The sequence below is a fragment of the Entamoeba histolytica genome, genomic scaffold, assembly GCF_000208925.1.
Source record: "Entamoeba histolytica HM-1:IMSS scf_1104750517953 genomic scaffold, whole genome shotgun sequence".
In the NCBI taxonomy this organism is placed as follows: domain Eukaryota; phylum Evosea; order Mastigamoebida; family Endamoebidae; genus Entamoeba; species Entamoeba histolytica.
Genome location: NW_001914866.1, coordinates 53,649 through 70,271, shown reverse-complemented (window position 1 = coordinate 70,271; position 16,623 = coordinate 53,649). Strand labels below are relative to the sequence as shown.

At 26.1% G+C, this 16,623-nt stretch overlaps 7 protein-coding genes across 7 annotated transcripts, besides 1 other annotated feature; 3 read left to right on the top strand and 4 right to left on the bottom strand.

Annotated features, from left to right (window-relative positions):
* Positions 1–4,080: part of a repeat region that runs on past the window's edge.
* A 1,352-nt stretch (positions 4,081–5,432) lies between these two features.
* On the top strand, positions 5,433–8,155 carry EHI_110430 (uncharacterized protein; the record flags this gene model as incomplete). Its single annotated transcript, XM_651961.2, has 2 exons — positions 5,433–8,037; positions 8,088–8,155. The coding sequence occupies 2 exons, from the start codon at positions 5,433–5,435 to the stop codon at positions 8,153–8,155; spliced, it is 2,673 nt and encodes an 890-aa protein (XP_657053.1).
* A 94-nt stretch (positions 8,156–8,249) lies between these two features.
* On the top strand, positions 8,250–9,407 carry EHI_110420 (tryptophanyl-tRNA synthetase, putative; the record flags this gene model as incomplete). Its single annotated transcript, XM_651960.1, has 1 exon — positions 8,250–9,407. One exon carries the CDS (start codon positions 8,250–8,252, stop codon positions 9,405–9,407), a length of 1,158 nt encoding a protein of 385 aa, XP_657052.1.
* A 49-nt stretch (positions 9,408–9,456) lies between these two features.
* On the bottom strand, positions 9,457–10,062 carry EHI_110410 (uncharacterized protein; the record flags this gene model as incomplete). Its single annotated transcript, XM_651959.2, has 1 exon — positions 9,457–10,062. The coding sequence occupies one exon, from the start codon at positions 10,060–10,062 to the stop codon at positions 9,457–9,459; it is 606 nt and encodes a 201-aa protein (XP_657051.2).
* Positions 10,063–10,384: 322 nt separating this feature from the next.
* EHI_110400 (guanine nucleotide-binding protein subunit beta 2-like 1, putative) lies at positions 10,385–11,380 on the bottom strand. Its single transcript, XM_651958.2, has one exon. The coding sequence runs from the start codon at positions 11,374–11,376 to the stop codon at positions 10,411–10,413; it is 966 nt and encodes a 321-aa protein (XP_657050.1). The 5' UTR covers positions 11,377–11,380; the 3' UTR covers positions 10,385–10,410.
* A 277-nt stretch (positions 11,381–11,657) lies between these two features.
* Positions 11,658–13,250, top strand: EHI_110390 (transporter, major facilitator family; the record flags this gene model as incomplete). The annotated part of the gene is made up of 1 exon (XM_651957.1): positions 11,658–13,250. The coding sequence occupies one exon, from the start codon at positions 11,658–11,660 to the stop codon at positions 13,248–13,250; it is 1,593 nt and encodes a 530-aa protein (XP_657049.1).
* Positions 13,251–13,345: 95 nt separating this feature from the next.
* EHI_110380 (uncharacterized protein) lies at positions 13,346–14,389 on the bottom strand (the record flags this gene model as incomplete). The annotated part of the gene is made up of 1 exon (XM_651956.1): positions 13,346–14,389. One exon carries the CDS (start codon positions 14,387–14,389, stop codon positions 13,346–13,348), a length of 1,044 nt encoding a protein of 347 aa, XP_657048.1.
* A 119-nt stretch (positions 14,390–14,508) lies between these two features.
* Positions 14,509–15,252, bottom strand: EHI_110370 (uncharacterized protein; the record flags this gene model as incomplete). The annotated part of the gene is made up of 1 exon (XM_651955.2): positions 14,509–15,252. One exon carries the CDS (start codon positions 15,250–15,252, stop codon positions 14,509–14,511), a length of 744 nt encoding a protein of 247 aa, XP_657047.2.
* Between the last annotated feature and the right edge of the window lie 1,371 nt (positions 15,253–16,623).

Below are 16,623 nucleotides of genomic sequence, written 5' to 3'. Positions count from 1 at the left end.
TTATACCCACAAAATATTGCTCCATCCTGCATTTTAGTTAATTGGAGGAATGCATTTTTTTTAATATTGATGGACTTCCATGCTTTCACTGTAGTAGTTTTATCTACTCCTTTTGACTCGAACTATCTTCTGAAATATCCACTTATTTGATGACACTTCCATTTTTTGATGTATTGGTCGGTCAATAATTTTTTTATTTCTACTACTACTTCTTTTTCTTTTTTCTTTTCTATCCCTTCATTTATTATTTCTTCTATCTTTGTTTCTGGGATTTTATGACCTAGGGCTTTTTTAATTCTATTCCATATTCCCTTCTTACTGTACCATCTTTCTAATATGTTATTTCCTATTTCACTTTCTCTGGTACAGTAGTACATCACTGTTCTTACTAATTCAATAACATATTCGTCCCTTATATTTATTAATCCTTCACCCATTTCTTCTAGAGGGACATATAACCTATCTTTGGAGTTTCCGGCACCAATGTATTTTGCCTTTCTTAAATATTTTCTTATCTCCAAATCAATTTTATCTAGGTCAGTGATTTTCCAATTTACAACTGATGCTGAATATCTGAAGATAGGGATTACTTCAGTGTTTATTCTAGTAATATATCTTCTATTACTACTTTCATCACTGTTTATTTCTTCCATCTTTTTCATCATTTTTTCTTTGATGGTTTTACAATTGAAGGTATCATCAATTTCGTCGGACTGCCATATTCCTAAGTATTTATACAAGTCCTCACCTTCAATGATTGGGATGTTTTGCATTCCATTTGGTATTTCTTTAATGTTTTTTAATACCATTCCTGACTTTTTCTCATTCATTTCCATCCCTATTCCACTTATTATTTCTTTAATTTCATTGTGGATTATTCCCATTTCTTCACTACTTTCCGTCATTATTCTCAAATCATCCATATATAAAGTGTGATTTGCTTTTGGGAATTTCTCTTCGATGATTTGAGAAATTACGTTCATCTGAATGATGAAGAGTAGAGGGGATAAGGAATCACCTTGTAAAATTCCTCTATTTAATTTAATACATCCTAGATATTCATTAAATTTATAACCGATGAATATCTTCCATCTAGTCATCATACTTTCAATTATGTCAATGATGACACCCTCTACATTAAAATATTTTAATGATTCAATTACCCATTCGTGGTTTACTGTGTCATATGCTTTCTTAATGTCATAATATGACTCCACATATTTTGGGTATTTTTCTTCTTTCTGCTTTAACATATAACTATTAATTATTCCTTCTTTAGCAGCTAAAGATTGCAACTTACATCCCAATTGGTTGCTACTAATTTTCAATGATTCACAATTCATGTTAAGTCTTCTGTGAATCTTTTCTTTTAATATGGAGGTAAATACTTTCATAATTACATTTGTACAACTGATAGGACGATAATTAGTGACGTCGTTCCTATCACCTCCTTTGTGGATTAATAAAGTTCTTCAACTTACCATGTCTAATGGATGTTTTCAGGGAAGTTCAACCATTCATTAAAGATATTGAGAATGGCTTCTCTTGATGATGACATCCTTTTCCAATAATACCCATATATAGTGTCTATTCCTGGTGCTTTCCAGTTATTTATTCTCATTATACTTAAATTTAATTCATTTAATGTTATAATGACATTATCATAATTGAAATATCTTTCATTCCACGAGGTGATTTGTTTTATTTTCAATTCTCTTTATTTAATTTCACCTGTGTTTCATATAACGATTTCCAATATTCTAAAGTAATATCGTTATTTGGGTATATTTCGTTTTTTGGGTCTTTCTTCCTTATTCTAATTTTCTTGTTAGAATCAAACATGATTTTATTTGTATTGATTCTGATTATTTCATCTTTATTAAATTTAATTCTTTCTTTGATCATTGTCATCATATATTTTAGGTACTTTGTTCTTTCTAGTGCTTTAACTTTTATTCCTTCTTCAGAATATTCTTTTAATTTCATGATGCACTTTATTCTGTACCATTTCCTTCCCTTGACCAAATCTTCTAGTCTATTAATTTTCTTTAGGATTTCTTTTATTTCATCAAATTTATCTCCTATTATTTTATTTTGGAGATAGAGGTGCATAACCATTGAAATCCTTTTCATATCATCTTGCAGATCCTGCATTCTGCTTCCTGACCATATCCATCTATTATTAATTTCCGTTATTAGTCGGTCAGCTTCTTTTCTTTTCCAGTAGTAATTAATGTTTGAACATTTTTCTACTTTCATTTCTTTCACTTTATTGATGAGAGTGTTAAGGTATTCTTCATCAATTTCAGTAAAGTTATTTTTTATTATGATGTTTTTTATTATTGAATCACACTCTACTCTTCTTTATATTATATCATTTACTTTCATTTTAATGTACCGTTTAATGCTTTCTTTTATTTTATGTGATATTTTAATATATTTAATATATTCTTTTTCATTATTGACATTAATGTTTATTACTTTTATTATACTTTCAATTTGTTCCCATCTTAATTTCTTATATAATTTCTTATTCAACCAATTAATTGCAAAACAATACAACACTTCAATTAGAATTCTATTTGTTTGTTCTGTTGTATTTCTTGTCTGACTATCATCTCTTGTTTTTTGACAATCAGTGCTTTGCTTTTCTCTTCGATTTCCACTACTGTCTTTTTCATAGGAGTAGTTTCGTTCATCTCCATTGTTCCTGATGATGTTTTCCTCAGTACTGGTTGTGTATTTATCACAAGTGTCATCGTTTTCTTCTTCTCTAGTTCCTTCTGTGAAATAAAATTTTCAATATCATCTTGTTGTTTTGATATTATTTGTTTTTGTGTCTCATTTTCTTTTTGTGTGTTGTCTAATTCTTCTCTTGTTATTTCTGCAATTTCTTGGTTTTTAATTGCAATTTCTTGATATTCAGAGATTTGTTTTTCTTTATCTCTTATTTCTTTCTTTAATTCTTCAGTATTTTCCTCTATCATTTCAATCTTCTTCTCTAGTGTGTTTGTATTTTGTTCTAGTATCTTGTTTCTCTTTTTTAGCTTTTCAATTTCTTCTTTCATTTCTTCATTTTCTTTTTCCATCTTCTTTTTATTAGCTTGGATACTTCGGATTTTTTCTTCTTTATTATTTACTTCTGTGATTTTCTTTCCTTCTATCTCGTTTATTTTTCCTTGTTGTTTTAAGTTTTCTTCTTCTAATTTTTCATTTTCTTTCTTCATTTCTTCATAATTCGTTTGAATCTTTTTAATTTGTGTTTTCATTTCTGTAATTTCTTCTTCAAATTCTTTTTTAACTATTTCTTTTGCTTTTTTCATCATTTCTTCTGAGATAGCTTGTTCTTCTTCCATTTTTTCCATGCTGAGTTCTTTAACTTTTTCTTTTAATTCAGTAATTTGATTTTTCAGAGCAAGTATTTCTTCTTTTTCTTTTTCTTCTTCTATCTTTTCTTCTTTATTTTTTGTTTCTTCTTGTATTTTCATTATACTTTCTTTGCTATTTATTATTCTTGCAATTTTACATCTATCATTCATTTCTTTAATTGGGTTTTTGTTTTTAATTTCTGTTTCTATAGCCTTAATGTCTTTTTCCTCCCAATCTTTTGTTTTTTCTTTAAACTCTTCTTTCGTCTTTTCAATTATCTTTTTCTTTTTAATTGAATATACTTCTTGAAGGATATCATACCATCTTTTCCTCTTACCTTCATATTTTTTAAGTATTTCTTCATATTCTCCTTCTTTCCATTCACTTGTTATTCTTTTTATTATTTCTTGTATATCATTTATTGTTAGCCATTTGTATTTGTTATTTGTATAACTTTTATTATTATTGTATTTACCTTGTTTTTTATTTGTTTTTCTTTGAGTCTTTTGTCTTCTAAACCCTTTTTCCTTGGTGTATCGTTTACCTTTATTATTATAATTGTTATGCCATTTATTGCTATTGACATTTCTTTTTTTGTTGTATGACCTTAGATTTCTATGTCTTGTTTGCTTTTCTTTACAAGACCCTAAGGTTTTACACAATAGCCATGGCATTAAAATTTGTTGTATTTCCTGCATTGGAAAAGGATCTTGAGATCCATTAATTAATAAAAAGAAGAAGATTTTTTTTTAAATCGATATTAATTTATTTTCACTGAGTCATATTGTTACTGATAAATTTGTTTTTTTTTAAATAGTAAGTTATAACGTAATAACAATGTGATTATTTTAAATGTTGAATAATCAGATTGTATTTCATTTTTATTAAAAAAAATCATTACAAAAATAAAAGTCTGTTTAAATTTATTCTAAAAATGATAAATCTTTCTTTGTTTCTAAAAGAACTTTTGTTATTGTTTTAAAATATTAATGTAACTTAACTTTGGTTTTTAATATAATGTGATATATTTGTTACAATTTGATATGTAAAGTATTAAGTATATTACATTACTACTTGCATCACTAAATTTCTTACTTTTTTATTTTGTATTATTTAATATACAAATTAATTTATTAAATAGATTTTTTACAAATTCTGTTTATTCTAAGCTGTTTTTTTTAAATACTCTCTTATTTCTTAAACTAATTTATATCATTAAGTTTTAAATAAATTATTTGATTTACTTTTGATAGTTTATAAATCAGTAATTAACTATAAAAAATTCACCTCTTTTTTGAATGTCTTCTCAGTTAATCTAAAAAGTATTTGGTGCAATAACACTAATAATTATTATAATATTTAAAACCTTTCATGTAAAATTATTTTTTTTTTAACATTAGTTTGAAAATGGTATCAATTCTATTTTTTTTTACATTCTTCTTAAACTGAATGAATATAAATATTATAACTTTAATTACTTTTATCATTCATTGGAATCTTTAAATTATATTTATTTTCTTATATTCAAATAAGTTTTTTTTCATAATACAATAGATTATTTCTTCAAAAACTAGTTGAAATAATGTCATCTTCGCATTTTTAGAAGAGTTAAATTATAAAAAGATAACAAAAAATGTAATTACATAAAAATAGAATGAAATAACATTTTTGACAAAATGAAATGTAAAACAAAATATTTCAATAACAATAAAAAAAATGAAAAATTAAATATTTGAATAACTTGCTGCATTTCTCTTCTTACGATATGTTAATAAACCAAAAGCAATTCCTCCAATTAAAGCAATTCCAATAGCAATATATCCAATGATTACCCATGCAGTTTTTCCAAGAATGAGTTCAGGATCTTCACTGATATGAGCTCCAATTGTTTTTAAACCTTCTGTCATTGTTTTATTTTTTTTAAGATTGTCTTTTCAACTCATTTTTCTTCTTCTGTGGAATTTTCCTTGTTAATAATTTCATGTTTTATATAACGATATTAAAAAGTCAAATTCTTTTCTTTTTTATTTTTCTTTTTATCATCTTCTTAGTTCACTTTCATTATGATTGTTTTAGTGAGAGTATTAAAATCGGAAAATCCTCAAACTATTGCAGAAAGACAAATCAAGTTATTTAATCTTATAACACAAAAAAGTTCTGTTATATTTTCTTTTACTTTGACTGAAATAGTTTACTTAGTGGAGTTACGAATTGAAAAAGAAACACTAATAACATACGTTACTGAAAATACACTAAATAAACTAAAAGGATGGTATGAAAAGAAAAAAGAAATTGAGACTCAACCCATTATACAAAACACTGAAGTTGGTTATTCAACCCAACGTATTCTAGGAATTGCACGTTCATTAGTTGGACCAATTGGGTATTTAGTTTTAAGCAATAAAGACTCTCAAACAAAAGTTGAATTTAAACAAGAAAATGAGGTTAGTGGTTATTTTATTAAACAGTATATTGATCGTCTTCGTTTAACACAAACAAGACATCACCATCAATGGAATATAGATAATGAGATGATAAAATCTTTTTCTGATGAAGAAAGAAAAGTGATTAAAATCATTATAAATTCAGTCACAAATAAAAAATCCTATATTCAATGGAGTAGGGAGAAGTTTACCCAATTTATTCCTTCATTCATTCATTTGTTAAGAGGTTGTGGATATTTAGGTAGTCTTGCTATTATATGTGCTGATGAACTTGTTTCATTTTATCAAAGTCGAATGGATTCAACAAATACATTGCTAAAGGGATTTGCTCCTTCTTCATTTTGGTCATCTTTAACATCACAAATCCCTTTGTCAGATGAAACTCAAATTATTTATGAATCAATATTTAATAGTTCAAATATTCCTTATGTAGACTTGGCGGTTTTTGGTAATTCATCAAATCTTAGACTTGAATTGTTAAATCAATTTGATTTTATATTTGTTGACTCATTGACATTCAATGAAATTATTCTAGAAACTCCTGTTATTATGTTAAATTCTCCTGAACCTATTCCTCAGGGTTATTCTCTTGAAGTAATCTCGATAATGAAAAATATTCACCATAAATTACTTTTACCATTAAGTGAATCACAATATGAAATGATTAAATGGATTGCTTCTACAATAAAATTTTCACAAAAAGAAATTGTACTCAAACAATTAACAACTTCAATTTATTATCCACAATTTTCTCAAATTATACCAAACTCTCTTCTTTCTCCTATTGACGTATTTTTACCTATTTTTTGTTCTTTATGTAAAACAAAAAGAGTTTGTATTTTATATCCTTCTTTCTCAGATATTTATTATGCTTTCAGTCAATTTGATATTCCCATTGTATCCAATAAAATTCATGACATTCATAATATTAATCAATTCAATTCAAATCTGATTCAAAACATTATCATATCAGTTGATACTCCACTAACTTTTTCATTAAACTCCGTTGACATTGTAATATCTTTTGACCTTTTAGATACAACAGCTGAGCAATTCATTAACAATAAATGTACGTCATCAACTCCCTTATATTATGTCCATCTAATACTAGACTGTTCACAATTTTTATATTCAACAATTATTCCTAATTACTCTTCTGACTCGTATTTGAATATTCTACAAGACTCATCTACCTTACCTCAACATATTTGTTTAAACCAGGACTTCGGCTCTTTTGTGAATTACTTTCAAATGAATTGTTGCACTTTCTCTTCTAATACAGGAATATTTCAAACATTATTCCCTAAACTAGAAGATCTCAATAAGATTATTCTAGTCAATCAGTTCAAAGAAGAAATTAATAGAAGAACATCACATAACAGTGACCAAATCAAATTTGAAATTGCCCAACTTAAAGAGAATGTTAATACGCATAATACATTCTCTAAAAAGATGGAACATTATTTTTCTACTACCACACAAGAACAAAACACTACCACAAAGAAACCTTCAAAACCAAAAGAAGAAGACACTACCTCTAAGAGTCTTTCAATTATAAGAGAAGAAAATAATATTAAAAAACCTTCCATGACAAAAGAAGTAAAAATAAATCAGACTGATGACTTTAAACGAACAACTCAAATAAATAAAAAGCATTCCTTAACACATTCTTCTCTTGAAAATACAGAGACACAACCTCAAAATATTGAAACAACTACAGTAGAAAACCTTAAACAAATACCTAAAAAAATAACAGAAGAAATGATAATGAAACAAATCCAATCTATCTTTAAAAGTTTCATGCAAGAAAGTCAAAAAATTAAACCATTTAACTTTAATTTAACATGCTCTGGATATGCAAAACAACTGATAGACACTGTTCAAACTGTTGGCACAAATAGAAATCGTATTATTGAAAGATGCCCAGAGTTAAAAGTATTTACTGAAAGTCAAATTGATCAAGCAACATCATCCTACTTAAACTGTATTAATACGTATCGACAAGAACTTGCTGAAACAATTCAATTTATAAACTCTATTCATCTTTTCCTAGAGAAATTAAATCGTGGAATATTGACAGAATTCTCAAGAACAGATGATCCAGGATGGACATATGCTTTAGACCTACTACTCATTAGGTCAATTGCAACAAAGGGATATAAGAAAATGTTTGAGTGTTTATCAGAAATACCAATTTATGTTGGTTTAGAAAAAGCAGGATTTTGTTTGTTTATTATTTATCTTTACAATTAAAAATAATAATTAATATCTTAGGTTCTCAAGAAAGTAAACTAGAGGCAGTTAGACGAAGAATACAACATTTAAAAGGATATATGAAATGACTTGATTGTGTTTTATCTTTTTTATTTTCTCCAATACAATACTGAAAAATAAAAAAATAAAAACCCTAAAAAAATAAAAAAAGACTTAATTAATATGACTGAAACAGTTGAAAAACAAATAGTTACTCCTTATAATGTTAGTGGATTAGTTGACTATAATAAACTTGTTAAAGATTTTAATGCAGAACTATTAACACAAGAACAAATTGCAAGAATAGGAGCTATTACACACAAAGAACCTCATATGTGGTTAAGAAGAGGATTATTCTTTTGTCATAGAGATATTAACGCTGTTTTAGATGATGTTGAAAAAGGAAATAAAATATATTTATATACTGGAAGAGGACCTTCAAGTGATGCTTTACATCTAGGACATTTAATACCATTTATTTTTACAAAATATCTTCAAGATGCATTTGATTGTCAATTAGTAGTTCAGTTAACTGATGATGAAAAATATTTATGGAAACCAGTAACTATTGCGGATACAGAGAAATATGCTATTGAAAATATTAAAGATATTATTGCATCTGGTTTAAATCCAAAGAAAACATTTATTTTTACTGATTATACATATATGGAACGTATGTATCCAGTTGTAACTAAAATTCAATCAAGAGTAACTTTTAATCAAGTTAAAGGAATTTTTGGATTTCAACCTCATCATAATTTAGGTAAAATTTCATTCCCTGCTATCCAGGCTGCACCTGCTTTCCCTGAATCATTCCCTCATTTATTTGGTAAACAAAAAATAAGATGCTTAATTCCTTGTGCCATAGATCAAGATCCTTACTTTAGAATGACTAGAGACCATGCAGAATCTCTTGGTGCTTATAAGCCTAGTTTAATTATGTCAAAATTCTTCCCAGCTCTTCAAGGATCAATGGGAAAAATGTCTGCTTCAGATCCAAATAGTGCAATCTATCTTATTGATACACCACAACAAATTGCAGATAAAATCAATAATCATGCTTATTGTAGTGTTCAAGATATTAAAGAGTTTAAGAAAAATGGAACTAATGTTGATGATGATGTTCCTTATCAATACCTTCGTTTCTTCTTAAATGATGACCAACAATTAGAGAAAATTAAAAATGATTATGAAAGTGCTCAAATGATGCCACAAGATGTTAAGAATATTTTAATTCATCAATTACAAGAATTAGTAATGAATCATCAAATAGAAAGACAAAAAGTGACAGATGAAGTCATTAAACATTTCATGGAAATAAGAAAACCAGAAGTTCAATAATTGAATTCTTTTTAATATGACACAACTCTATTTTATTTATTTGATTACTTCATAATTCTTCTTCTGGTTCACAACTCCATAGTTCTCTCAAAACTGGACTTGCAATTCTGTGTGTTTTCATAGTTTTAAATCTTGGCTCAGGTACTTGAAATAAGGCAACGGTTTTTGCTCTTCTTTTTCTGTTAAATTTTAATGTGAAGAATTGACTATTTGCTGAACGAAGAAATGAATTTGGGTTTAGTGGAGTTGTACTAGTCGAAGAATACATTTGAATAGAACCGAATTGACCTTGAACATGAATTTTATATAAAATAAAATTTATTGTCTCAGCTATAGTAGTATAAGGAGACAATTTTACTGCTAACTCAGTTGAGTCAATACCAACGCCAATTAATTTAATTTGGTATGTAGGTAAATCTTGTTCATAAGTCAAAATTCCATTAAAATAAAGAACACCAACTTTTGGTAAATGAGGCATTTTAAAAGAAGAATACAACTTATATAAGACACGGAGGTTATCAGCCAATGCATCAGATATAATACAATAATCAGTACCAGGAACAAGTTCTGACTTAACTGTTCTACGAGAAATACATAAAGGCTCTTGATAAAGAGAACTAATAGAGTCTGGACAAGGAAGGGACAGTGAGTTCATAAAAGGAGTTTCTGATAAATAAGACGAGATACAATCTTGTAAGTCTTTTATAAATTGAGAAGGCAAACAATAATAAATTGTATGAAAAGAGGTTGGTTGAGGAGATTCAAACAAACTTATTGTAGACTGTAGAAATGGTATTGTGTCAATCTGAAGTTTGTTCATGTAATTTACTGATTATGACTTTTCTTTGTTCTGTTCCACTAATTTTAAATTACTTTTATACTTATATTAAAAATAAAATTTAAATAATAACTTTCATTAATTTAACCTTCAAGACAACTATTTATAATTAAAAAATTACTCAAAAAATTAAAATAATAGTAAAAAACCCCAATTGTTTAAAATTTAATTGCTAGTCTTAATAGTACTAGCAACTCCAACTTTCCACATTCTAATCTTCTTATCAACGTGTCCAGTGAAAATAACGTCCTTAGTAGCAGAGAGGCAAATTGACATACAAGCTGAAGTCTTGGTAAATGCCTTAATTTCTTTATCCTTAACAGCAACAACTCCAAGTTCAGTAGCAGCAAGAAGAGTGTATTGCTCTGGATTTTCAGCAAAAACAATTTGATAGACTTGGCAGTTAACTGGAACATCATAAAGGAATTCATAAAGTCCAGTACCGTTGTTGAGTGTCCACATAGCAATATTACCATCTTTACCAGCAGTAGCCATAATTGATCCGTCTGGTGAGAAAGCAACGGTATTAATAAATCCAGTATGATGAGTAATTGTAGATTCTAATTTGCATGATTGATCAAGAGTCCAAGTCTTAACTTGATTGTCCCAACCAGCAGAGACAAATTTGTTTCCTTTAGCATTTGGAACAAATCTAACACATGAAACCCATTCAGAGTGTGAGTCAGTTTTAACAGATGCAACACATTTACCAACAGTATTCCATAATTTAATAGTTTTATCACGTCCACCTGAAATGATTTTAGTATTATCAGCAGAAAAAGCAACTGACATAACATCTCCTTCATGTCCAACAAATCTTCTAACTGATTCCATTTTATTAAGGTCCCAAAGTCTTAAAGTATGATCCCATGATGATGAAATAGCAAATTGTCCATCGTTTGAAAGAACAAGATCACTAATGAAATGACTGTGTCCATGAAGTGATTTAGTTGGAAGAATAGTTTCTGCTTGAGCTTCTGAGTTAGTGTCTACTTTCCATACCATAAGAGTCTTATCACGTGATCCAGAGACAAGAACGTCTGGTTTAGTAGCTGCAACTGCTATAGAAGTAACGGCTCCATTATGTCCTTCAAGAGTAGATTTAAGTTCAAAGGCAAGACCAGCAGACATTGTCTTAGGGTTATTTAGTCTTTTTTAGTTTTCCTTTTTCTTTTTCATTTTTTTATTTACTTTTTATTATAGTTTACTTTATTATACTTTTTATAAAACCATCACTTAGTAGTTCTTTTTCTTTGTTTTTACTATTCTTCTTAATAACACTTTTATTTTTTCATTACAAATATCTTATTTTTATTGTCTTTCATAAGATTTTTGTCTTAATACTCAAATTTATATTATTATAGTTTTATTATAGTTTAAATTAACAAAATTGGAAAATTAAAGAACAAATCATGGATAAGTCTAAGAAGAACGTACAACCACTTGTTATAGAAAAAAATTCATTAAGATATAAATATTATCATATTCTACGATTAAAACACTTTAAGTGTTGGAGAGTAATGACTTTGATTGCTGGGTTTATGTTAATGCTTGTAGGTGGTTCAATTTTTTCATGGAGTGCATATAATATAGATTTATGTGAACAAATGGGTTATTCTTTTACTCAATTAAACACACTATTTTCTATAGGATTATTAGGTGTTTATTTCTCACTTCTTAGTGGATTTTTATTTGATAACTTTGGTCCTCGTGGGACATTAATTTTTTCATTTATCTTTGGTACTATTGGATATTTGTTATTTGCTTTACAAGTAAGTTTCCGATTTTCTAGTGTTACTATTCTTTCATACCTATTTCTTTTTATTGCTACACAAGGATGTGGTGCATTATTCCAAACTGCTATTCAAACATCTTCCCATAATTTCCCTCGTAATATTCGTGCCACTATCATTGGAATTATAACATGTGGATTTCCATTAAGTGGTTCAATATATTCATTCATTTATACTAATATTTTTAAAAATCTTAATGGTGGTGTACATGACTATCTTTTCTTCCTTTGTTTAACTACATGTATTGGAAGTTTTATTGGAATGGTTATAATGTTTATTATTCCAACAGATGACCCAAATAATACTTCTTATTCCCTTACATCTTCTAGTTATCCAAATAATGTTAATAATAATGAACCTTTCAGTCTTTCAACAGAAGTATCAAATCAATCTTTAATAGATTCTCAAAACACAAACATATCATTTAATGAAACAGAATATCAACAAACATCAATTAATTCACAAAAGAATGTACTACCTGATAATGAGTCTCAAAATATACAAGAAACATCAATACAAGACCCAGAACTAAACAATTCTGTTCAAGAATTTCCACAAAAACAAGTAAGGAAGTGTAATACTTTAAAAGTTTTTCTTCAATTAGATTTCTATATATACATAATTGCTATTGCATTAGTTTCTGGTCCTTCTTTATCATTTATTTCAAATGTGTCATTAATTCTTCAATCGAATGGAATAAATAAGTCAAGAATTGAATTACTTACTGGTATAACATCACTTTTTCATGCAATAGGAATCTTTTTATTTTGTTATGGAAGTGATTTATTAGCAAAATTTCATATTAACAAGTTGATGATTTTGAGTTTTTTATCGTTTATATTATTAATCCTTTTCTCATTAGTAGTTCTTTTACAAAGTTTTGTTATTGAAGTAATTACATGGATTATACCATGGTTTGTTGGAGGTATTCTTGGGGTAAGTCTTTCATTAATTTCAGAAAGATTTGGAGTAAATAACTTTGGGTTCAATTTAGGAATAACACTAACAGTTGTTGCTGTTAGTAATATTTTTATTTCAATCATTTCAGGAGTTTTTTATGATGATTATATTAAATCTGGAGATTCAATTTGTACTGGAGAGATATGTTTCCATTATACTTTTATTATTTCAGCTGGAATGGTTGTTTGTTCTTTCATCTTATTTTCATTCCTTGTAGCCAAAAAGTTTTTTACAATGAAACGTCAAAAATAAGTTCATGTTCTTTATCATTACATTTATATTATGTTTTTGTATTGTTTTTTTATATTTTACAAATTTCATATAATAAGAAAAAAGAATGAATTTAATTAATAAAATTCTAAAACAATTATTCTTTGTACTGTAAATGTAGAATCATTAGAACCTACTAAAGCATTTTCATTCATTGCAAGAAAAGAAGAAGAAATATTATGTGCCCAACTTTGTTTTAACCATGTTTTAGCAATTTCAACAAAACCATTTCCAGTAGTTTGACCAAATGAATATAAAACAGAACTATCTCGTTTTATAGAAATAGCACAATTAATTGACTTTTTAATATTCCATTTTTTTGGAACACTAATAATTCGTTTAGTTTTAAGTAGAAAACAAAACATAGAATCATCATGTTCTTCTGAATCAAATTCAGTAATTTCTTTTGAAGTAAAAACACCAAATACATTTTCATTTTCATCAAAATTAAAAAAACAAATATTTGGTTTATTCATAACATGTTCACCAAATGATTTACCTGTTTCTTCTTTGTTAATACTTCTTTCAGAAAGAGAATCATAAATAACTTTGCATTTTGGTAATCCAACCCATTCCGTAATAGTTTGAGTAAATTTACCAATAATATTATATTGTTCTTTAGTTCCAATAAATGGTTCAATAGTATTATCTTCTTTTAATTGTTTTTCTTTAAGAATTTGTGAAATATTTTCTTTTTTTTGTTCATCAATTTTAGTTGTTTGAAGAGGTTTAAATTCTGATTTTTTATTTTGTGAACGAGGAGTGATAGGAAAAGAAGATGTATTAGTTATTTCTTTTATTGGTTGATTTTTATTTTCTTTTTCAGGAGAAATATAATCTTGTTTTGAACTTGATATATTTTTAATATAATTTATTACTTTTTTAATATTATCATTAATTTTAGCAAATTCTTCTTGATTGTTTTTTGCTGTGTTTTTAAGTGAAATAATTTCTTCATTATGTCTTTTTAATATCTCTTTTATAGTTTTTATTTCTTCTTGTATATTGGAATTTTCTAATAAAAAGACTTTGTATAATGTCATTATTACTAATTTTAATGTTTTCCCTTCAATTTTTTCATCATCTTTAATAACTTGTAAAATATCTTCTACTCTTCCCATTATAAATACTAAAAAATAATTTTTAGTTCTTTTAATAATTTCAAAAAATTACAAAGAATTTTCTAAACATTAATAAAAAAGAAATAAAAATAAAATAAGAAATTATAATTACAATAAATTCAAAATACAGTTTTAGTCATAAAACAAGCAGAAGAATAGTTTTGTTCATTAACATCAGTTATTCTATAAATTCCTTGAGAATAATACTCAATATTTTTTTCATTCATTTGAATTTCAATTTGAATTTGGTGTTGGAAAGTAACATCAACTTGATTATAAATTGATAATAAATATTGAATATTATATTGAGCATTTTCAATGTTTTGAAGATAATAATTTCTTATTATTTCATTATTTTGAATAAAAGAATTTGATTGAATAAATTGAGTAATAACATTTTCATTAGATGTAACACTACTTTCACTAGAATTAGTATTAGTAACTTCTGATTTAGATGAATCTGTAATTATTGTTTCATCTCCAACCCAATTTTCAATAAAAGGCATTGATGTGTCTTTAAGTCTCCAATAACCAGAAACATGATACTCACATTTTCCTGATTGGAAAAATCGTGAATGGTTAATAGCATCTAACATACTTTTTCTCCATCTACTTCCTGTTCCAAATTGAGATAACTGTGATAAAATAGACCAATGACTTTGAATAAAATCAGGAACATCAGTTTTAACTGAAAAATAAATTTTAGATGGATATAATGTCATTAATGAAAGATAAAATATACGAGCTAATGAAATCCATGGAACATATCTATTTTGTAAAATAACTAATTTCATTTTACATAATAAACATGTACATTCTAATTCTTGTTCTTGTTTTACAGGTGTAGTTTCTATAAGAGACATTAAACTTGAATGACACATTTTAGTTCTTTTTCCTTTATAAGTAAAAAAGAATATTCTTGATGATTTAACTCTCACTGAATGGTTTATTATTAGTTTCTTTGTTATATTTATTTGACTTATATAGTTCAAAAAAAATTGATCTCTGGTTGAAATGTTCTATTTTTAATGAAAAAAATTGAATTCTAATTGAATTATTAAAACCCTGATTCTATTTTCATTAAGGGTTTTTCTTTAATGAAATTCAACTTTCGGGAAAATATTCAAGTCATTACGTTATTTTCCTACTTCTATTAAAAAAAAAGGAAAGAAAGAAAACAAAATTATTAAAATTTGTAATTTCTCATGAAAAAACTTCTTTACATATAATAATATTATTGAGTTACTTCTTTATTTACTAATTATTTAAATAAAAATTATTTATAATAAATAAGAAGATGACGTGGTTATTTTATTTTTAAAAAATTTGTTTTGTGTCAATTATGTTTTTAATAAGTGTTAATGATGAAGATATTGATAATTTAAATAAGATATAAAAAGTTAAACCTAAATATACATTGTCAGTTACTTTTAATAAAATGAATTAAAATACTTAGGAAAAATCATTCTGTATTTTGTTGAACAAAAACTCATACAAAAAATTAAAATAAAAATGGTACTTTCTTATGATTTAATTTGTTATGTTGAGATGACTTCAAAACGATAAAATCAATCTTATATGTTTACTTCTCTTCATATTATAATATTCTATTAAATAAACTATTAAATAAAGAAGTGAAGTAATGATTAATTGTAGATAATATTTTTAATAAAAGAAATACTTTGTTTATCATTTAATTTTTAATAACAATTTTATTTATTATTAAACTAATACTCTAAACTCATAAATATTTATTGAACCTTTGAATTAATTATTGGTTTTTTTACAAAAGTCAGAGTGATAAATTGTTAAATATTTTCATTAACTTTTGAGAATAAACAAAATTTTTTTTAAATAATAAAAGTATTAATATAAAGTATTTAATTTTAATATAATTTTCATTAAGAAAGACAAAAAAAAAAACAAAATAATTACAAAAGAAAAATTTTATAACATCAAAAAAATTATTATAAAAAAAAGAAAAGAAATAAAAAACAGTTATTCCAAAAACAAAAAAAAGCAAAACAATAGAATCAAAATCAAATCAATCAAATTTGTAGTCTTTGAACTTCTATAAAAGATAAGGTTTCAATAGTTACATTAATAAAAAAAACAAAAAATAATATATATAACAAACAGAAGTATCATGAGAATAATTACAATTCTCACCTTTTCTACAAGTACCAGTTGTAAAAAAATATTTGCAAGGTTTTGTTCTAAATAACTTATCAACA

Coding starts and splice junctions, on each gene's coding strand:
- EHI_110400 (XM_651958.2), bottom strand. CDS start 11,376: ATGTCTGCTGGTCTTGCCTTTGAACTTAAATCTACTCTTGAAGGACAT.